The sequence below is a fragment of the Maniola hyperantus genome, chromosome 28 (genome assembly GCF_902806685.2).
Source record: "Maniola hyperantus chromosome 28, iAphHyp1.2, whole genome shotgun sequence".
NCBI classification, from domain to species: domain Eukaryota; kingdom Metazoa; phylum Arthropoda; class Insecta; order Lepidoptera; family Nymphalidae; genus Maniola; species Maniola hyperantus.
The window spans coordinates 1,286,774-1,309,471 of NC_048563.1; the positions used below are offsets into that span (position 1 = coordinate 1,286,774).

General features: G+C 38.9%; 2 protein-coding genes across 2 annotated transcripts; one reads left to right on the forward strand and one right to left on the reverse strand.

Annotated features, from left to right (window-relative positions):
• Positions 1-391: 391 nt before the first annotated feature.
• LOC138404406 (uncharacterized) lies at positions 392-3,520 on the forward strand. The gene is made up of 2 exons (XM_069508160.1): positions 392-435; positions 1,406-3,520. Exons 1-2 carry the CDS (start codon positions 403-405, stop codon positions 2,036-2,038), a joined length of 666 nt encoding a protein of 221 aa, XP_069364261.1. The 5' UTR covers positions 392-402; the 3' UTR covers positions 2,039-3,520.
• Positions 3,521-17,850: 14,330 nt separating this feature from the next.
• Positions 17,851-22,462, reverse strand: LOC138404450 (uncharacterized). Its single transcript, XM_069508424.1, has 2 exons — positions 22,418-22,462; positions 17,851-19,830 (listed from the first exon to the last, which is right to left on the reverse strand). The coding sequence occupies exons 1-2, from the start codon at positions 22,448-22,450 to the stop codon at positions 18,865-18,867; spliced, it is 999 nt and encodes a 332-aa protein (XP_069364525.1). The 5' UTR covers positions 22,451-22,462; the 3' UTR covers positions 17,851-18,864.
• Between the last annotated feature and the right edge of the window lie 236 nt (positions 22,463-22,698).

The following is a 22,698-nucleotide window of genomic DNA, read 5'->3' on the forward strand; positions in this document are numbered from 1 at the left end:
TTCAGCCCGATCCGTCCAGTAGTTTGAGCTGTGCGTTGATAGATCAGTCAGTCAGTCAGTCAGTCAGTCACCTTTTCCTTTTATATATATAGAAGAGAAGAAGAAGATTTAGATTTAGATTAAGTAGGTACATGAAGGTGGAAGGAAATTTTTGGATTTGGGATCTAAATTAAAAAAAATAAAAAAAAGTTTTCATTTCAAAAACTGCATCAACCCTGAAAATAATATTTACTGTGCACTATAAATGCATCACGCATTACGCTATTGACTTTAAAATCTTAGTGATAAAATGACACTTAATATGACTTCAGTGCAAATAACTACAATGCATTGCTGTAAGTATAAAAAGTCCTTGCGGTAATCAGTAGTAATCATTACTGAGACCCTCATCCAACCCTCAAGATGAAGAGCCCAACTGTCTTTCTGATGGCACTGGTAAGTGTTGAAATTTTCTGCATTTCCTTCTTTATTTCTTTCTTTCAAACACTGGCCGTCGGCCGATCTCGTGCGTAAAGACTCGGGAACTTTCCATACAAATCACAGATTCTAACGGCTGTTACGCACTACACTTCAGTCTCCGAGTTCTATCCGTCATCCGTGAGAATACCAGCGATTATCTACGACATAAGCTCCCATACAAAACTAAAAGGAACGTATTTTCACGGACTCGGATTGGATGCAGTGCGTAACCGCTCTTATGGTCGCCGTCAACCGTAAGATACGTCGATGCGTATCATCATCATCATCATCATCATCAACCGATAGACGGCCATTGCTGGGCCTAGGTCTCTTGTAGGGACTTTCACACGCCACGGTCTTGCGCCGCCGCCATCCAGCGGCTCCCTGCGACTCGTCTGATGTCATCCGTCCACCTAGTGAGGGTCTTTCAACGCTGCGCCTTCCAGCGCGACTTCGCCATTCCAGCACCTTGAGAACCAAACGTTTATCGGGCGCCCTGCCCATTGCCACTTCAGCTTCGCAATCCGTTGAGCTATGTCGGTTATACTTTGGTTCTCCTACGGATCTCCTCCTGTCTAATTTGATCACGTAGAGAAACTCCGCACATAGCTCTCTCCATCGCCTGCTGAGCTTTCTCCCACTTGCTCGGAAATATCGGTATCGGATCAAAATCGGTTGAACGGTTGGGCCGTGAACAGACAGACAGATACACTTTCGCATTTATATTATTAGTATGGATATATAAGATTTTTTACACCTTTACTACCTGTTATCTGCCAAAGCCACTATGAGCCAAACCAAAATCCAAACAAACGTACCTCCCAGTGTTGGGGACAATACGCAGAGAAACTTTCAGCTTTTATAAAATAACGAAGGTCTGGCAAGCGCTGGCTCTCTCTCTCTCTATTGTTTGCTAGTCAACAATTTTGAATTTGTGTTATTCCAGGCGGTGTCTACCACCCTATTCTTGGAATCTTCCACCGCTGCTGTAGATTCAACAGCAAGCGAAGACACCGGTATCGTGAACGCGGGTGCCTCCATTGGTAACGAGAAAGACTTAATTGTGATAGAAGCTATAGCCAAGCTGAAAGATCGTTTCGAAACAATCATAAACAACATAGGCCAGGCAATAAAATCCATTAACAATAAAGACAGAATCAACGTCGACGAATCAGATAAACAAAGGCTTAACAAAGCCATGGAAAACGCTCGGAACGCTATAACTCGAGCTATAATAATTACAGAGAACGCCGTGCCTAAAGGCCCTAAAGCTAAAGATGCAGATAAAAATAATCAAGTTAATGCCTGGCTGAAGAATTTACTAGTTATTACTATCAGTATCCACAATGATATAAATGTCGCCATTGACGCTGGTTGGGTGAAACCTATCGAGAGAGTCACAGTTAAAACTGTTCAAGCCATTGCTGAAGCCAAAGCCGAATGGGCAGGACTAGAAAAGACGCTTGCTAAAGGCAAAGTCAGAGATGATGTTAGTAGGGAAATGAAAATTAATTTCGGTAATGCTGATCTAATAGTGGGAATACTTAAAGTGTTGCTATCCAGTAATACTGCCGCTTAGGATGAAAGTAACTTATATCCATCATAGCTTTCACCCATTTTTGAGGCCTAATCTCCAGACAAAAAAGGTACCCTCGAGCAGAGAGGCAGGACTGGAAATAAATTTCGACAAATCAAAACTAATGACAAACGGTACAGAAGCTCCCATAACGATAGAAAACACACGCATAGAGTATGTCCAGAAATATATTTATTTGGGAAAACAAATCTCTTTCGGCAACAATAATAACGAAGAATTAAATTTGCTTGGAATAAATAGTGGAGCCTAAAATAAATATTAAAAAGTAAAATGCCAATGTATATCAAAAGTAAAATAATGAATAACAGTGACCGATCAATTCACAAAAACAAATAACAAAGTTTCATTCCGCAAACAAATTCTGGCAAAATTATGAATCATTTTATCATCGTTATAAAACTTTTGGTTCTACAAAATATAATTCACTTGATAAAACAAATTACTAGACAAATAGTCATTTCATAAAATACCATTTGACAAACAGTTCATTTCTTAATCGTGTTAATTAGTAAAACAACAAATAGCATATTATTATTTTTAATAAAATGCTCTCCCCGCATTATTTAAGTTTATGATATTATAGGATAGGAAAAACAGGCACAGAGAACTTAGGCTGCAAGAGCGAGCGAAGCGAGCTCGGGACTCGGGGCACTCCGACTCGGATGGGTTAGGTTAGAAGAGGATGTAAGACCCCGCCATCCTCTTCGTGGTTATTTCTTTTTATACCGCCCAGAAAAAGGAGGCTCCGTCGCCTTGGCCTCTGTCGCATAGTGGGCAGTCTCTTCTCCCCCCCCCCTCCCCACTTCAAGTTCGCCATTTTGTAAAATCACAAATTTGGAAAACGAATCATTTGGTGAAATAATAAATTTATAAATGATATTTTAATGTTCAGCACTTTTGCAAAGTAAAACATTTGTTAATAGAATGTTTGGCAAATGTTTTTTTGTAAAATGATAATATTATGTTTGCGGAATACGACGTTAGTGATTTGATTAGTTTTTGAAACTTTTTTGGTGAAATGATCATTTCGATGGCAGCAAAGTAGATAATGATTTTTTTACAAAAAATGAGCTTATATCAACCATATCTACACCTATGTATTAAAATTATTTCAAAATTCAAAATAATAAAGAAAACCTGGCACGTAAATGAAGACATCTACACTCACATACACAGATTTTTTCTGAATTTGTCCGCCTTTACTTCGAAGAATTGACAGATGGTTGAAACGTCAACAAAGTTATCTGTTGCATCAAAAAAGTGGCGGGACCAAACTGGATGCTCAAAGCCAAAGACAGGGTAAAGTGGGTTTCTCTGGAGGAGGTCTTGACCTGAAAAGGGATCTTCATAAAAATAAGCATCGTACTAAATTTATATTACTATTTTATGTTAACGTCTAGTATTTTAAGTTTTATTTAATTAATCCCATAATATTATTGTAAAGAGAAGAAATAAAAGGCTTTTTTTTATTTTTTTATTATAGTTACCTATCTTACTTTGAAATTTGAAAATACTAATTATTTTTTCATGAACATAATATTTTAAATTTTTTTGTGATGTAACCACAAATTGACGGTTTTCGGATTTATTCCTTTACTTGTGTGATAAGACCTACATACATACCTACCAAATTTCATGATTCTAGGTGAACGGGAAGTACCCTATAAGTTTATAAGGCTATAAGTTTTCTTGACAGACACGACGGACAGACAGATAGACAACAAAGTGATCTTATAAAAGGGTTCCTTTTTCCTTTTCAGGTACGGAACCCTAAAAATTAAAAAAAGAAGATTAAAAAAAAAAAAGAAGAAAAAAAAAGATTTGTATTTAAATCTTTGCAACAGTGGACAATATGGCTGATGGATCCCATCGACTGTAGGCACAGAAGATATAATAATACTAACAAACTGTAGGTAGGTAGGGTAGGTGTGAACCTATCCGTCCGTAGTCCGTCTGTCCGTCTGTATGTTTGTCTGTCATTGACAGCCAGATAGACGGACCCGGTCGTGACCGCGACTCAAGCAAATGAGCCGAACTATCGGCAAACAAAAATCATCGAATTAATCGTGGCATGTAGTCCTTTTAGTTATCTACAAGTTTCAGGGTCACACAACAAGTGCAGAAGTTTCCATTAATTTAATCTTAATATATAAAACGAAAAGGTGACTGACTGACTGACTGACTGACTGATCTATCAACGCACAGCTCAAACTACTGGACGGATCGGACTGAAATTCGGCATGCAGATAGCTATTATGATGTAGGCATCCGCTAAGAAAGGATTTTTGAAAATTAAACCCCTAAGGGGGTGAAATAGAGGTTTGAAATTTGTGTAGTCCACGCGGACGAAGTCGCGAGCATAAGCTAGTCTTAATTACAATGGGATGGCAAATAAAATGATGTAGCAGAAAAAACAGTCTGCTAGGTTAGGGTTGACACTTCGGGGCACCAAGGTCACCTAAACATCTACCTATACCTATTATCTATTAATTATTAAAAAAAAAACAACTTTTATTTTATTTATGACCTGTTCAGTACACAATACAAAACAAAGGATATTTTTTTTTACAAAAAAAGCCGACCTCAAAATATAATATTATGGTTATATTATTAATATAACTATATTAACTCTTGTATACATAATATATTCGGTAATAAATTAAATTATTTTTTAATGTTTGTGGCTAGGTATTGAAGTAGGTTGTAATTTTATTTTTGTAAAAAATAAATCACAATTTTTAGGGCCCCCATGGTATTAAAATATGCTATGACTGGTTAAAAATCTACTGTTTACTAAGCTATTACACTGATCGCGAGCAATTTACTCTTATCCGTTGAGGAGTTCCATTATCTATCTTCGAAGATGTTTATCAGATCTTCACCAAATTTATATGGGACCACCTTTGAAGTATGTATATATAACAAAAAAATAATTTTCAAAATCGGTCCAGGCGTCTTCGAGTAATCGGGGAACATACTTTAAAAAGAAGATTGCGACGAATTGAGAACCTCCTCCTTTTTTAGGGTTCCGTAGCCGAATGGCAAAAAACGGAACATGTATAGATTCGTCATGTCTGTCTGTCTGTCTGTCCGTCTGGATGTATGTCACAGCCACTTTTTTCCGAAACTATAAGAGCTATACTGTTGAAACTTAGTAAGTAGATGTATTTTGAGAACCGCATTAAGATTTTTACACAAAAATAGAAAAAAAAAAACAATAAATGTTGGGGTTCCCCATACTTAGAACTGAAACTTACAATCAAAAATTTTTTTTCATCAAACCCATACGTGTGGATAGGTCTTCAAAAATGATATTGAGGTTTCTAATAATATGATTTTTTTCTAAACTGAATAGTTTGCGCGAGAGACAAAGTGGTAAAATGTGTGTGTGCCCCCCCCCCCCTTGTAACTTCTAAAATAAGAGAATAATAAAACTAAAAAAAAACATGATGTACATTACCAAACAAACTTCCACCGAAAATTGGTTTGAACCAAATCGAGTAAGCAGTTTTTGATTTATCGTGCAAAATGTGGATAAAATACGATTGTACTACGGAACCGACTAGTGCACGAGTCTGATTCGCACTTGGCCGGTTTTTTGAAGTCGGTTAAAAAGATCATAATATATTCCTTACGAACCACTAAGATGTGGGAATGCCCTTCTTGCCCCCGTGTTTTCTGCCACATATAACTTGAATACCTTCAAGGCAAGAGTGAATAGGCATCATCTAGGGCCTAGATTCTAGGCAAGCGCGCTCCAATCTAGACCTTATCGTTGCTCTGTAGGTCGATTTAGTAAAACCTGCATCAATCATTATTACAATCTCAATGAGGAAGTTTCAGGGCGAGCGTTCCATAAAATTTTCATAGATGGCGCTGTTTACTGCACCCACTAAAAACGAAAAATATTTTTTTTTTAAATTTGTGTAAATACCGGTGTTTGAAGGTTTTTAAGTCAGTCTCGTTCCGACTCGAGACTCGACGACTATTAAATACCTACTTTTTGTGTTTAGGTCGCTATTTTGATTATGTGATTACAATAGCAATTGTGCCCTAATCAAGTTAAAATTGCAGTTATATAATATATAACCTATAATAAAGATTAAAACTCTCGATAAGCCTGTACGCGTTGTGATCTATATCCACGTGCAAGCTTTATATGAGGGAACATTTTAATAACTTATAAAATTAGTTATATTTAACCTGCTTTTTTGACTTACGCTTAAAATAGATCTTGAAAATAGATAGACAATTTGCCGTGTGGACTGTAAAAGTGCCTATAAGAGACCTATGTCCAGCAGTGGACGTCTATCGGTTGATGATGATGATGATAAAAAAACTGCAACAGCCCTGAACAAAAAACTGCAAAAATATGTTTACACAATTGATATGTTATTGACATTGAAATTCAAAATTTATTATTGACTTCTTTTGTTCCGATCGAGTATATAAAGGGGATGCAACGAGCGGTATTCATTACACTACTGAAAGCGACTACAAGTTTCATCATGAAGTCTGCTACCATCCTCCTAGTTGCTGTGGTAAGAAACCAACATCTTTCTTTTCTTCTCAGGTCCTCAATACTGTATGTTTTTTTTGTTTATTTGTTACGCGACTACTCGAACTGATTTCGATGATTCTTTTTTGTTTTGGAGAACATAAGAGACATCATAATCATGATCAACCCATCGCCGGCTCACTACAGAGCACGGATCTCCTCTCAGAGTGAGAAGGGTTTTGGCCATAGTCTACCACGCTGGCCATGTGCGGGTTGGTAGACTTCACACACCTTTGAGAACATTATGGACAACTCTCAGGCATGCAGGTTTCCTCACGATGTTTTCCTTCACCGTTAAAGCAAGTGATATTTAATTACTTAAAAAATTGACATACCTAACTCCGAAAAGTTAGAGATGCGTGCCCGGGATTGAACCCCCGACCTCCGATTAGAAGGCGGACGTCCTAACCACATGGCCGGTTTTATTTGTTACTAGCTGATGCCCGCGACTTCGTCCGGGTGGATTTACGTTTTTCAAAATCCCGCGAGAACTCTTTGATTTTCCGGGATAAAAAGTAGCATTTGTGCTAATCCAGGGTATAATCTATTTTCATTCCAAATTTCAGCCAAATCCGTCCTGTAGTTTTTGCGTGAAGGAGTAACAAACATACACACACACACACACACACTCTCCAAGTCTTTAAGTATACCCATGCAAAAAACCACGTTGATCCGTTGCTCTGTTGTGACATGATTGAAGGACAAATCAACAAACCAACAAACAAACACACTTTCACATTTATAATATAGGTACCTACTGAGGTACTGATAGCAGCAACAGAAATACACATTCTGTGAAAATTTCAGGTCTCTATCTATTATAGTTCACGAGATACAGCCCGCTGACAAACAGACGGATGGACGGACGGACGGACAGCGGAGTCTTAGTAATAGGGTCCCGTTGACATCCACCGACCACGCACGACCTGAGACGCACGGGCGATTAGTCGCCCGGCGACTCAGTAAGAATCGCTAGAATCGTTAGAATCTGTAATTTATTATGGAAGTTGCCATACCAGGTGCAACTTCGTGCAATACATTGCAGTCATCATCATCATTATCATCATCAACCAATAGACGTCCACTGCTGGACATATTAGGTCTCTTGTAGGGACTTCCACACGCCACGGTCTTGCGCCGCCGCCATCCAGCGGCTTCCTGCGACTTGTCTGATGTCGTCCGTCCACCTAGTGGGTCTTCCGGTGCGAGATCGCCATTCCAGCACCTTGGGACCCCAACGTCTATCGGTTGTACGAACTATGTGCCCTGCCCATTGCCACTTCAGCTTTGCAACCCGTTGAGCTATGTGGGTTACTCTAGTTCTCCTACGGATCTCCTCATGTCTGATTTGATGACGTAGAGAAACTCCGCACATAGCTCTCTCCATCGCCCGCTGAGTGACTCTGAGCTTTCTTATGAGGCACATTGCGTAGCAGATAATATTGTACATCCAGCTTTAGAAATAAGTAGATAGCGGCTTCGTAGAGCGTTGTCTCTGTCGCTGAGACCGACAAACGTCATATAGGTATGAGTGACTGAGACAACGCTCTACAAAGCCGAAATCTCATTCTAAAGGTCGATGAGGTCTCTAAACTACACTAAATTAACAGCTGCGCGATTGCGGGAGAATGACAGCTACAATGTCACGATCGCAATCACTGATTGGTTGACGCTCGCTCACTATTGGCTACAATGCATTGTTGCAACAATGCATTGTGGCCAATAGTGAGCGAGCATTAACCAATCAGAGATGATTGCGATCGTGACATTGTAGCTGTCAAACAACCGCGGTAGGGCCACAGGTCTAAATCTAGTGCTATCATTTTTCGCAAGCAACATTATGACAGGGATAGCAATAGATTTAGACGTCATTTTAGTTTAGTTTAGAGATTGTATACAAGAGAATTGGCCTCAATATAGACTATGATTTTAACTTGTTCCAGACTATCTTCACTCTCCTAGAAACCTCCAATGCTGATGACGTCATAGAAATCACAGAGCCGTTTAGGCAGCTTGTCTACAAATCTATTGATGGCTGTAAAGAAGGTCTGGCTAATGCACAAAATGTTGTAGGTGACGCTTTGCCCAACGCTACTGGTGATGAGAAAGAGGCTCTAACTGATTTCAATACTTGGCTGTATGAATATTTGACAGTTATAATCGATGTACTACCTAAACAAATGATCGCTGCGATGGACAGCGGCTTAGTATCAGACCTAAAGCAGATCAAAGCTGATAATTCTAGAGCTATAGATGAGGTTGAAGTATATATGGTGGGATTTAACAACGCGATGCCGGCTGGGGATGTAAAAGATAAGTTGAATGAGGCGATTTTTGATCAAGTTTTGTACAATGCCAAAGTGGTTGCTGACTTACTCGAAGAGTTACTGGAAGATTGGTAGTTAAAGATAAAGTAAAAAGTAAAGTAAAATGCCTACGCTTTATTGTACACCAAAACCAAAACAATAGACTTTAACAAAGATAGCAAGTACAATAGGCGGCCTTATCGCTAAAATAGCGATCTCTTCCAGGCAACCTTAGGGTAGAGGATAATATGATAAAAATTAAAGAAAGCGGAAGGGGTGTACTAATTAAATAAAGTAAATACATAGGTATATATATATAAATAAAAATACAACAGTAAATAAGAGAGGAATAGATACATGGATTCGTTCTTTATTGTCACACACAAACGAAACGATCAAGAAGTCCAAGCAAGAAGCAACCAACTCCCATCGGCGGTGTTCCCACTAGATTATAACATGGGGTTATTCAAGCGGCGGACCAACAAATTCCTAAAAGGCCGGCAACGCATCGGCGGCTCCTCTGGTGCTGCAAATGTTCATGGGCGGCGGTAATCACTTCACATCAGGTGACCCGCCTGCTCGTTTGCTCGCTATATCTATTAAAAAAAAAAAATAGAAATTGTTCTATATTTAGTTTTTTTTTTATTTTGTGCTCAATGGTATTATACTCCTAATAAAAATTGCTAGAAAACTTAAATAAATTCCCTACATTGTGAAATTGCATTTGTTTTATTTAATACAAGTAACAGTACATCGACCTTTAGAAGGAGATAACTGATTTGTAGAGCATTGTCTCTGTCCTATATTAATGTAGATAACTGATACATACCACGATTAAAACATCAAATTAATCGTGGTGTGTACCCGTTATCTACATTAAAATATGCCGTTAAACCACGAAATAAGCTTGAAATCATTGTCTCTGTCGTTGAAACCGACAAAACGTCACATAGGTATGAGTGACAGAGACAACGCTCTACAAATCCGAAATGTCATTCTAAAGCCTAAGGAGGTAAAATAGGGGTTTGCGTACTCCACGCGGACGAAGTCACAGGAATAAGATAGTCTAAATATATTAAAGTAAAAGGTGACTGACTGATTGACTGATCTATCAACGCACAGCTCAAACTATTGGACGGATCGGGCTGAAATTTGGCATATTATAATTTGGAATATAGCTATAATGACGCAGGCATCCGCTAAGAAAGGGTTTTTGAAAATTCAACCCCTAAGGGGGTTTGAAATTTGTGTTGTCCACGCGGACGAAGTCGCGAGCATAAGCTAGTGTTAAATAAAACAAATAAAATTTTGCAATATATTGTAATTTATTTACTCTTCCAATATTTTAAAATGTAAGTAGACATTTAAAATGCAGTGACATGATTAATATATGACAATTTAATATTAACAATTCAAAATAACAACAAAATTGTTAACAAAATAAAATTCTATGTGAAATAATTATTGAAAGACGGAAAGTACTGAAAAATATAATAATATTATATATAACGAGGAATAGGCTTCAGCTAACGCAGACTCTCGATTTTATTCGATTGAGACAATGAGACGGCGATGTTCCATTCTACGTTGATTCTGAGCGCAACTGAATTTTAGAGTATTCTTATCTTTTTTTAAACAGTGTGATAAAAAAAGGACAGACTAACCTAATTTAATTTAGAACTGTCAAACCTCGTGACTTTAGGGGGTTGTTCTCATCGAGTCACGTTGGCACAATGGGGCAAAAAATCCTCTTGAGTCACAGTGTGACACACTGAATGCCAGTCGTGAGACAGTACACCAAAAATTCTAAATTGAAAATTCATTTTCCGTCCTTTTTTAGCAATATTAAAAAGAAAATGACGGAGACACTCTAAATTTATTGTCGTCTTCTTTGGCGCGAGTTCACTCAATCTTGTTCGTATCAGAAACATGGAACAAAAACGTTTCGTGAGAGTAGATGGCTGGTAAATCTAATTATATATTTTTTGTAATCTTACTTTGAAGATAAATAACTACTGCAGTCTACAGAAAATTGACTATGGAAATCCTTTCATAGCCAATGTTCTCTAGTACGCGTATGTGTTATTTTATCTTCAAAGAAGGATGAATGATGAACTAATCGACACAAGCCAACAACCTTTTAAGTTCTGTAACTATTAAGACGTCATTATCAAGGGTGGTTTTCATTTCCCTTTCGAATCCTTCTTGGACATCTTTGGGCGCACATTTAAGAGCTTCGATCCATTGTTGAAGTTCGGGTTCTTTTACTGCAAGAGCTTCGGAAAAATCAGCTGTGACTTTTGCGAGATCGTTGATGCAGCCACTCTTTAACGCGGCCTTCATATCTTCCTCTAATTGCATGCAAAAGGCTAGCAAATCCTTCAACCAGATACTTGCTTCATTTAGCGTTTCTTTGACATCACCTTTAGCTATGAGTAAAGCATCGTCAATAATTTTTATAGCGCGAAGTTTAGCCCTTTGACTATGTCCCATAGATTCATCGAGGTATTTTTTTACGGATTCTTCAAATGTAACGGTGTCCTTACATGTTTTTGAATCCACAGCAGTTTCATTATATACACCAGCCAAAACTGCTTTAAGTATTTCATCTACTAAAACGTCATTAGCAAGGTTGGTCTTCATTTCCCTTTCGAATCCTTCTCGGACATATTTAGGCGCAATTTCAAGAGCTTCAATCAATTGTATAAGTTCGGGTACTTTCAATGCAATCTCTTCAGAAAGTTCAGCTGAGACTTTTGCTATATCTTTGATACAGCCACTCTCTAACGCGGCATTCACATCTTCCCTTAGTTGCGTGCAAAAGGCTAGCAAATCCTTCAAAAAGATACTTATTTCAATTAGCGTCTCTTTGAGGTGACCTTTAGCCCTCAGTAAAGCATCGTCAATAATTTTTATAGCGCGAAGTTTAACTATTTGACTATATTCAAGAGATTCATCGAGAAATTCTTTTACGAATTCAACTAATGATAAGGTGTCCTTACATGTTGTAGAATCCACAGCAGCGGTGGAACATTCCAGGAACATGGTGGTGGACACCGCCTGGAACAAGTCAAATTCAAATATAATACAAAGTCAATTGGGTATTTGACTCCAATTTTTTTATTACTTTATTATAAACTAGCTGATGCCCGCGACTTCGTACGCGTGGATTTAGGTTTTTAAAATTCCTGTGGGAATTCCAAAAATCTTAAATTTTCCGGGATAAAAAGTATGTAATGTAGTAAAGCCTATGTCCTTCCCCGGGTTGCAAGCTACCTCTGTACCAAATTTCGTCAAAATCGGTTGAACGGTTGAGCCGTGAAAAGCTAGCAGACAGACAGACAGACACACTTTCGTATTTATAATATTAGTATGGACTAGGATAAAAATAGTAACGTAAACTGAAAAAACTAATTAAATCGATCAAATAACAAAAAAATTATGAGCATTTAAATATTTCTGATTAGACAGAGATAGCGATATAGCATTTTGACGTCACACCTTACTAATGCCATAGTAGATTCGTGCTGTTTCATACTAATTTTCGTTTTGCAAGAAAGGGATAGAAAACCATCCTACTGCAAAATTAAAATGCCTGTAACTTTGTAAATCTTTGTTGGATTTTAATATTTTTTTCAGCGTACGTCATCATTTTTATCCTAGTTTATAATAAATAAATATATATCAAAATCAAAAGTAGGAAAATACCCAATTGGTCTGGAGCCGCAGGTCACTAAGCGAGCAGCTTGACTCTAAGTCTAGCAATAAGCGAGGTTCTTTGTAATGTGGCCTTAGCCTAAGGGTTCCTCTTTTCCTTCGGACGAGACCTGGCGCAGTGGTGAGCGCTGTCTTATAAGTGAGAGGTCCCGGGTTCGATTCCTAGCAGGGGAAATTTGGGAATTTATTATTTCTAAATTTTCTCTGGTCTGGTCTGGTGGGAGACGTCGGCCGTGGCTAGTTACCATCCCTACCGGTAAACCCGTGCCGCCAAGCGATTCAGCGTTCCGGTGCGATGCCGCGTAGAAACCAATCAGGGGTCGAAACCCTTTAATTAAATTGTCATTTGCCTTCCAAGTTAGCCCGCTTCCATCTTAGACTGCATCATCACTTACCACCAGGTGAGATCGCAGACAAGGGCTAACTTGTAATAGAAAAAACCAGCCAAGTGCGAGTCAGATTCGCGCACCGAGGGATCCGTAGTCCGTACTACAATCGTATTTTTTGGATAAATAAAAACTATTCGGTATGCATAAAAATAAATAAAAATCTGTTTTAAAATGTACAGATAAAGCCCTTTCATAAGATACCCCACTTGGTATTATCTTGATCCTACCCCACTGGATCTTACTTTTATAGTTGTAAATACTTATTACTGGTTCATGAACACATTTTACTTTTTTTTTGTCTGATGAAACAACAATTTCACGGTGTATGATTTTTTTTCTTTACGTGTGCTATAAGACCTATCTACCTGCCAAATTTCGTGATTCTAGGTCAACGGGAAGTATGACCCAAAGGTTTTCTTGGCAGACGGATAGACAACAAAGTGATCCTATAAGTTCCTTTTTCTTTTTAAAGTAAGGTACGCTAAAAAACAAAAACAAAAATTGATTTCTTACCACAGCAACTAGAAGGATGGTTGCAGACTTCATGTTGAAAGTTGTAGTCACTTTCAGTAGTGTAATGAATACCTCTCGCTGCTTACACTTTTTATACTCGATTAGAACAAAAGAAGTCAATAGTAAACTAATTAATTAATAGTAAATTATTCAATTAATATTAAAATTTTCATGTCAATAACACCATTATCAATTATGTAAGCATATTTTTGCAGTTTTTTTTTCAGGGCTGTTGCATTTTTTTTATCATCATCATCATCCGATAGAAGTACACGGCTGGACATAGGTCTCTTATAGGCACCTTCACAGTCCACACGGCATTGTCTTTGAGCAAAAGTAGAGCTCGGTCCAAGCTTTTTTTTATAAAAATGGCGAGCAAACGAGCAGGCGTGTCACCTGATGTTAAGTGATTATGGTCGATACCGATTACATTTGCAGTACCAGAGGAATCAGGAATTCGTTGCCAGGCTTTCAGGAATTTGTTGGTCCACCCCTTGAATAACCCCATGTTGTAATCTAATGGGAACCGCCGAAGGCAGTTGATTGACATATTTTTTACTAGGTGATGCCCGCGACTTTGTCCGCGTGGAATTAGGTTTTTAAAAATCTCGTGAGAACTCTTTAATTTTCCGGGATAAAAAGTAGCCTATGTCACTCTCCAGGTCATTGAGAAACAAAGCAATGATGAGGTCTAGGTTGGAGCGCGCTTGCCTAGATGATGTCTATTCACTCTTGCCTTCAAGGTATTCAAGTTATACGTGGCAGGAAACACGGACGCCAGTAGGGCATTCCTACATCTTAGCGATTCGTAAGTAATATGTGACCTTTTTCTTTGTTTTTGTATTTTGTATTGTGTACTACGTTTGGTCATATAATTCCCGCAAATTGCTATTGCACTGAAACCATGTCTCATTAACATCGAAATGACGTTATTTGACGTATATTTAAGTAAAAATATATAAGCCCCGCAAATTGCTAATGCGCGTGACCGCCATTTTAGTGACGTCAGCACTAGACTGAACTTTCGAGCTGATGGTATATTTTTATTTCGGCTGACGTCAAAATGACGTCATTTCGATGTTAATGAGACATGGTTCCAGCACAATCGCAATTTGCGGGACTTATACCTCGAAACTTCAGTCTAGTGCTGACGTCCCTAAAATGGCGGCCACACGCATTAGATATTATAGTTATTTATTTATTTTATTTTAATAATTAATAGATAATAGGTAGATAGGTATTTAGGTGACCTTGGCGCCCCGAAGTGTCAACCCTAACCTAGCAGACTGCATTTTGTGCCACATTAGTTTATTTGCCATCCTATTGTAATTAAGATTAAATACTGGAATTGGTAATTGATTACTTTATAACAATTATAAATTATCAATCGAAAACATTTATTATTTTTTAAATTTTTGATTAGTATACAATTTGTTAATTGCAATTTGTTGTTGGCACGTGCGCGAACGGACTCCCTTGAAAAAGGACCCCGTATGGGTTTGAAACTAGTCGGGCTAACGTCGACTAAACACGTGAGTACAGCCGGGACAGATATTATTTAGAATTTGTTAATGCAATATAATATTATGTAACAAGGTACGGAGGACGGCGACGACACTCGTAACACAAGGTATCTGAGTATGAGTGTCTAAGCACTCCTTTGGCAAGATCATATTTTGTAAACTAGCATAATATAAATGTGAATTATTTATAAGGAGTATAATTATTGTAAAAGACATCTTTGTAAAAAAAATTGAATTATGTCCTACACGAAATAAATAAATAAAAATTACGGTATATTTTATTGTATATAACGGGCACATACCACGATTAATTTTTGTTTTTATTTGTCGATATTTCAACCCAATTGCACGGGTCGTGGTCCCGTCCCGCGAGTCAGTCTGTCTGTCAAGAAACCTACAGGGTACTTCCCGTTGACCTACAATCATGAAATTTGGCAAGTAGGTGGATCTTATAGCTGGCTTTAGGGGAAAAATGTGTAAACTGTGAATTTAGGGTTAGATCACACACAAAAAATTAAATTGTTGGCATGAACTAATAATTAGTATTTTCAATATTCGAAGTAAGATAACTATACCAAGTGGGGTATGTTATGAAAGGGCTTTACTTGTGCATTCTTAAACAGATTTTTATTTATTTTTATGCATCATAGTTTTTGAATTATCGTGCAAAATGTCGAAAAAATACGACTGTAGTACGGAACCCTCAGTGTGCGAGCCTAACTCGCACTTGGCCGGTGTTTTTAATCGATAGAGAAACTTTGTGACATTTGTCCCATAAAAAAATTAGATTCCAACTCCTCAATCCCGCTGCTGCAGGGGACCTGGCCACCAAGACCGATGGGATTTAGAAACTGTCGGTTATAAATTGATATTGAAGGTACTTACCAAGTACAGACTTTTTGAACTCGAGGACCCAACTCCTCAGCCCTGATGCTGTAAGGAATTGCATTCTTAAATCGTGGTGATCCCACGGGATTTTTAAAGAACCATGCATTTTCATGTTTGTACGAAATTTGGTACTGCATCCTTGCATCTCTGGGCTACTATGGATAGGCTACTTTTTATCCTGGAAAATCAAAAGTTTCCACGGGATTTTTAAAAACCTAAATCCACGCGGGCGAAGCCGCGGGGATCAGCTAGTTCATTATAATGTTGTAGATAACAGGACTACATACCACGATTTTTTTTTATTTTTTTTAATACAATAAAACTTAAAGCTAGCCTTATCTAATTACTATATAAATCATGACCGCGTGGAATGGTGCCAAGAATACTGACTGCATTTCCGCGCTGGACAGCCAGGCTGATCCGCTGCGCAAAAAATGAGCCAGCCCTTCTGTCACCAGTTGAGGCTATTAATCGCGGTGAAATGTCTCGTAAAAAATTTTTAGCACTAAGACTCCATGGCCCCAGGGTCTCCACGGCAAACGGCACAAAAATGTAACTCTCTATAAGAGAGGCATACTTGCGCCGCTTGCCGTTTTCAGCTGTTTTTGCTGCGGCTCCCGGTCTTGATGCTACTTAATTCGATGATTTTTGTGTGCCGATAGTTCGACTCAGTTGTATGAGTCGTGGTCACGACCGGGTCCGTCTATCTTGTTTGTCGAAGACAAACAACTGACAGATAGGTATTAACCTACAGTTCGATGGGATATATCAGCCAATATTCGTCCACTGTTGCAAAGATTTAATGCATTTTTGAATTTGTTTAAAGGTAGTGCAGTTACAGATTTAGGAATTGCATTATAGATTTTTACACACATGGCACTACAATTCTTTAGATACGTGGCTGTCCTGGGCGCCTCGTTTAACATCAGCCTTTCCCTATTTCTAGTTCCGCGCGGAAATACCTCCCTTGCAGTTATGAAAAGATGCATGTTAGTTTTAACAAACATCGCTATCTCTAAGATATGTTTACTAGGTTCAGGAAGTGTTCATAAAGAATTTTTTTTGTAGGTACCAAGCAACGACTTCATGCTTGGACTCCAAGTCCCAACTCCTCAAACCTGATGATGTAGTGTACAGCACTCTTAAACTATAATGATTCAGGAACGGCGAATGATGTAATATTATTTTAGGTAGGTAGGTAGCAAGCCTAATCTACATCATTGAACTTCGGATCCCAACTCCTTAATCCTTACATAATTTAATCAGAAATGAAGACATCCGTAGCAGAACCAGAGTTACCAAAACCGACATAGTTTTTTTTTTTTTTTCATTTTATAAGAATAATTACTTTGCTTTGCGGGTTGCGACGCTGAAGTCAAACTCGCACTTGACCGGTGTTTTTGTAGTACGATTTTTCCAATATCTGCCGCTTTACCCCATATCAAGATTCCGTAAGACATGACACCTTCTGAGAAAATAGGCAAAGTACACGATTTTTGCAGTTTCCACGTCAGTGTCAGTCAGTCAGATTATCCGTCGAATCTTTCTAACGCAAGCTTAGATATGAGCTTTTTCTAAAATCCTAAGGGGCTTGAAATTAGTCTAGTCCACGCGGATGAAGTAACGGACATAACAAGAAAAGCTGACTGACTAACTGACGGACTGATCTATCAACGCACAGCTCAAACCAGTAGACGGATCGGGCTGAAATTTGGCATGCAGATAGCTGAGACATAAGAAAGGATTTATAAAAATTTATCCCCTAAATTGGGGTTTAGAATTTGTGTACTCCACGCGGACGAAGTCGTAGGGATAAGATAGTGTTAAATAAAACAAATTAAATTTTGCAATATATTATAATTTATGTACTCTTCCAATATTTTTCAGTGTAAGTAGACATTTAAAATGCAGTGACATGATTAATATATGACAACTTAATAGATATTAACAAAATGTTAACAAAACAAAATTCTATGTGAAATATTTATTGAAAGACGTAAAGTACTGAAAAATATAATAATATATATAACGAGGAATAGGCTTCAGCTAACGCAGACTCTCGATTTTATTCGATTGAGACGATGAGACGGCGATGTTCCATTTTACGTTGGTTCTGAGCACAACTGAATTTTAGAGTATTCTTATCTTTTTTAATCAATGTAATAAAAAAGGACAGACTAACCTAATTTAATTTAGAACTGTCAAACCTCGTGACTTTAGGGAGTTGTTCTCATCGAGTCACGCTGACACAATGGGGCAAAAAATCCTCTTGAGTCACAGTGTGACACAAGAAGAATGCCAGTCGTGAGACAGTGCACTAAAAATTAGAGTCCAAATTGAAAATTCATTTTCCGTCCTTTTTTAGCAATATCAAAAAGAAAATGATATAGACACTCTAAGTTTATTTTCGTTTTCTTTGGCGCGAGTTCACTCAATCTTTATAATACTTCCCGTTCAAAAATCGGATCTGATCAACGGAAGTTGATTATTCGTCGATTTTATTAGAAGCGTTTTTTTGTGCGTAAGCCGCCGGTTCTTTTTGCGCTTGGCGACAGTCACGCGATGAAAGAAAGAAAGCAATGATGAGGTCTAAGTTGGAGAGCGCTTGCTTAGAAGATGCCTATTTACTCTTGCCTTGAAGGCACCTAAGTTATACGTGGCAAAAAACACGGACGCCGGAAGGGCGTCCCAAAGTCCAAAACGTTAGCGGTTCGTATCAGAAACGTGGAACAAAAACGTTTCGTGAGAGTAGATGGCTGGTAAATCTAATTATATATTTTTTGTAATCTTACTTTGAAGATAAATAACTACCGCAGTTCACAGAAAATTGTCTATGGAAATCCTCAATGTTCGCTCGTCTGCGGTTGTATTTTTTATCTTCAAAGAAGGATGAATGAGCTAAGCGACTGAAGTATCATACACAAGCCACCAATCGTTTAAGTTCTTCATTTATTATGACGTCATTATCAATGTTGGTTTGCATTTCCTTTTTGAAACCTTCTTGGACACATTCGGGCGCACATTTAAGAGCTTCGATCCATTGTTCAAATTCTGGTACTTTTACTGCAAGAGCTTGGAAAAGATCATCCGAGCATTTTGCGATTCGTTTGATACAGCCACTTCTTAACGCGTCATCCATATTTTGTTTAAATTGCATGCACCAGGCTAGTACACCTTCCGCCCAGTCACCCGCACCATTTAGCGTCTCTTTGACAACACCTTCAGCTGTGGGTATAGCATCGTCAATAACTTTTATACAGCGAAGTTTAGCCCTTTTACTATGTTCCAAAGATTCATCGAGGTATTTTATTACAGAATCGTCAAAGGTAACGGTGTCTTTACATGTTGTTGAATCCTCAGCAGGTTTATTATACACACCAGCCATAACTGCTTTAAGTACTATATCTATTATGACGGCATTATCAAGACTGGTTTTCATTTCCCTTTCGAATCCTTCTCGGACATCTTTAGGCGCAACTTTAAGATCTTCGATCCATTGTATATATTCGGGTTCTGTTACTACAATTTTTTCGGAAAGTTTATCTGAGCATTTTTTTATCTCTTTCACACAGCCACTGTTAAACGCGTCATTCAGATCTAGCTCGAATTGCGTGCAAAAGGCTAGCAGACCTTTCGACCAGATACCTGCTCTATTTAGCCTTTCTTTGACATCACCTTTAGCCTTCGGTGAAGCGTCGTCAGTAATTTTTATACAGCGAAGTTTAGTCCTTTGACTGTGTTTAAGAGCTTCAATGAGGAATTTTTTTACGGGTTCAACTATTGTCACGGTCTCCTTACATGATTTAGAATCCGCAGCAGCGGTGGGACATTCCGGGAACGGGGTGGTGGAACATTCCAGGAACAGGGTGGTGGACACCGCCTGGAACACGACAAATTCAAATACATATAATTATTTACACAATTTTTAATAATAATAAAAATGATGGTTTTCATATGTATTTATCGTGTACACGGCCGTGAGAGTAGGTATATCATAATAATAATAAACAACTTTATTGTAAACAAAATTACAGACAGTAAGAAATACAGGATACACTAAAAAAAACAAAGGGCGACCTTATCACTACAGTGATATCTTCCAGGTAACCCATACTTAAGAACTTATAGAACTGTAAGTCGCAATGCAGCTATATATAGAGTTAAAATAAACATACACTCTAATTAAATAGGTACATACTATAATATTCTAAATATATAAAAGAGAAATACCACTCACTGACTGACTGACTAATCACGAAATCTCAGAAACTGTAAAGCCTACAAACTTGAAATTTGGAAGGTAGGTTCTTTCTAGGACGTAGCGTAGGTATCAGCTAAGAAACGGTTTTGAAAAATTCCATCCTAAGGGAAACGTGAAAATCGACATTTAGGTTATTAGCTTTATAAGGGGTGTTGTTTTCGTTGGGCCCCACGTTGGGCGCCAATTATAAGGGGCGGTAGAAGTAAAACTCGAGGATGAGTAGTAAATCTATATTCTTCCCTTACATAATAGTTAACAAATAAACGTACACGACAAAATCGGATCCTAAGCTGGAGGTGGAAGAACGGACTGCGTGGCTATCGCGTTCGTAACCTCAACTGGTTGTCAGAGTGGGCTGCAGGTAGCTACCGCACTCCTTAACCATACCGGTCTTAGAGGACTGCGTGGCTATCGCTCTAAGACCGGCCGCTAAGCTCGGAATGATTTTCGGACTTTTTTTGTGTGTGTTGTTTCGGATTGACTATGCTGCGTAGGCCCTATTGGCCGCTACAGCGTCACCGGGGGGGTTGGCGAGCGCGAAGCTCCGCCTGGGGGTGAGCCCTAGGGCTCGAAGAAATAATTCGAGAGGTCGGGGGGCAACGTCCTCCTAAGGGCGCCTCCTGTGAGGCTCGGACCTCGGCTTAGGATGACGTTGGGATGGGTGGAGTTGTCGGTTTTGTTGGTTAGTCCGTACGCCCCCGAGGCCGTGGCGTGAGCCCACGTCCGGGTGACGTTAGAAATCGGGGACCTCGTCTTCGCCGGCGAAGACGCTGTGATGAGGTTGAATTGTGTAGCCCTACGAGATAGGGTGCATTGTCGGTCATGATTTGATCGTCGGGGTCATTAAGGACGTGCTTAGGGCGTCTTTTATCTGGGGGGTCGTTTCGGTCAGGGGTGTAAGTCGCTGCCTCAACTATTAGGGGGTTGGGGTGTCTAATGGCTTTCTCAAAATAATTTTTGGAAAGCTGTTTAAAGTAATGAGCTATTGTCGGGAGTTGGAGGTCTCTGTGGAGGTCCACGTTGCGCATGTACCACGGGGAGCCAGTGGCCGTACGCATAAACTTATTCTGTAGGACTTGGAGAGGTTTGAGAGAGGAGGGCGGCAGGTGTGCAAATGCAACACAGGCATAAGACATTATTGGGCGGATGCACGTTTTGTATAGCGTGACTTTGTGTCGAAGTGACATTTTGCTCTTTGCGCAAATCATGGGGTAAAGACGGGAGAGCACATACGCTGCGTTCTTGCGGACTCTACGAATGTGCGCGGCGAAGCTCATCTTGTCATCAAAGGTTACACCCAAGTACTTGGTATTAGTTTGCCAGGGAATGGGGCGGTCGTAAAGAGTTAGATTTTCGGACTGGCGGGCGCGCTCTTTTATACTCGCGGATCCCCGCTTCTTGCGTAGGCGGCTACTCGATGACGTGTTTGTAGAACAGTGCAGTTAGTAGTGTGCGAGTGGGAAAGCATTCGGCGGCCGCGCGGTCGGATGGTTTGTTACAGCTTTAAATAATAAAAATCTGTATAATTCAATTTGGGAAATTCCCCCCTTACGGAGGGAGTACGGAACCCTCGGTGCGCGAGCCTGACTCGCACTTGGCCGGTTTTTTTTGTGTGATGAAACAATTCACGGTTTATGGATTTTTTCTTTACGTGTGCTATATAAGACCTAACTACCTGCCAAATTTCATGATTCTAGGTCAACGGGAAGTACCCTGTAGGTTTCTTGACAGACAGACAGACAGATAGAAACAAAGTGATGCTAAGAATTATGGACCCTGACCTGATAACCGATTGAGTATTTATTTATTTATTTTTTACTAGCTGATGCCCGCGACTACGTCCGCGTGGATTTAGGTTTTCAAAATCCCATGGGAACTATTTGATTTCCCTGGATAAAAGTAGCCTATGTCACTCTCCAGGTCCTTAACTGTACCCATGCAAAAAAACCGGCCAAGTGCGAGTCAGGCTCGCGCAATGAGGGTTCCGTACTAGTCGTATTTTTTCGACATTTTGCACGATAATTCAAAAACTATGATGCATAAAAATAAATAAAAATCTGTTTTAGAATGTACAAGTGAAGACCTTTCATATGATACCCCACTTGATATAGTCACTCACTTCGAAAGTTGAGGTTCCTTTTTCTATTTGAAGTAAGGAACGCTAAAAAAACAAAAACAAAAAAACAAAAAAAAAATGATTTCTTACCACAGCAACTAGGAGGATGGTTGCCGACTTCATGTTGAAACTTGTAGTCGCTTTCAGTAGTGTAATGAATACCGCTCGCTGCATCCCCTTTATATACTCAATTAGAACAAAAGAAGTCAATAACAAACTTAAAATTAATATTAAAATTTCCATGGCAATAACATATTATTATATCAATTGTGCAAACATATTTTCACAGTATTCATTCAGGGCTGCTGCAATTCTTTTATGATCATCATCATCATCAACCGATAGACGTCTACTGCTAGTTAGTCTCTCTT

Excerpts from the sequence above, each read along its gene's own strand:
- LOC138404406 (XM_069508160.1), top strand. The coding sequence starts at position 403 with ATGAAGAGCCCAACTGTCTTTCTGATGGCACTG. Across the intron at positions 436-1,405 it reads CTGTCTTTCTGATGGCACTG|GCGGTGTCTACCACCCTATT; the intron begins GTAAGTGTTGAA and ends GTGTTATTCCAG.
- LOC138404450 (XM_069508424.1), bottom strand. The coding sequence starts at position 22,450 with ATGAAGTCGGCAACCATCCTCCTAGTTGCTGTG. Across the intron at positions 19,831-22,417 it reads CCATCCTCCTAGTTGCTGTG|GCGGTGTCCACCACCCTGTT; the intron begins GTAAGAAATCAT and ends GTCGTGTTCCAG.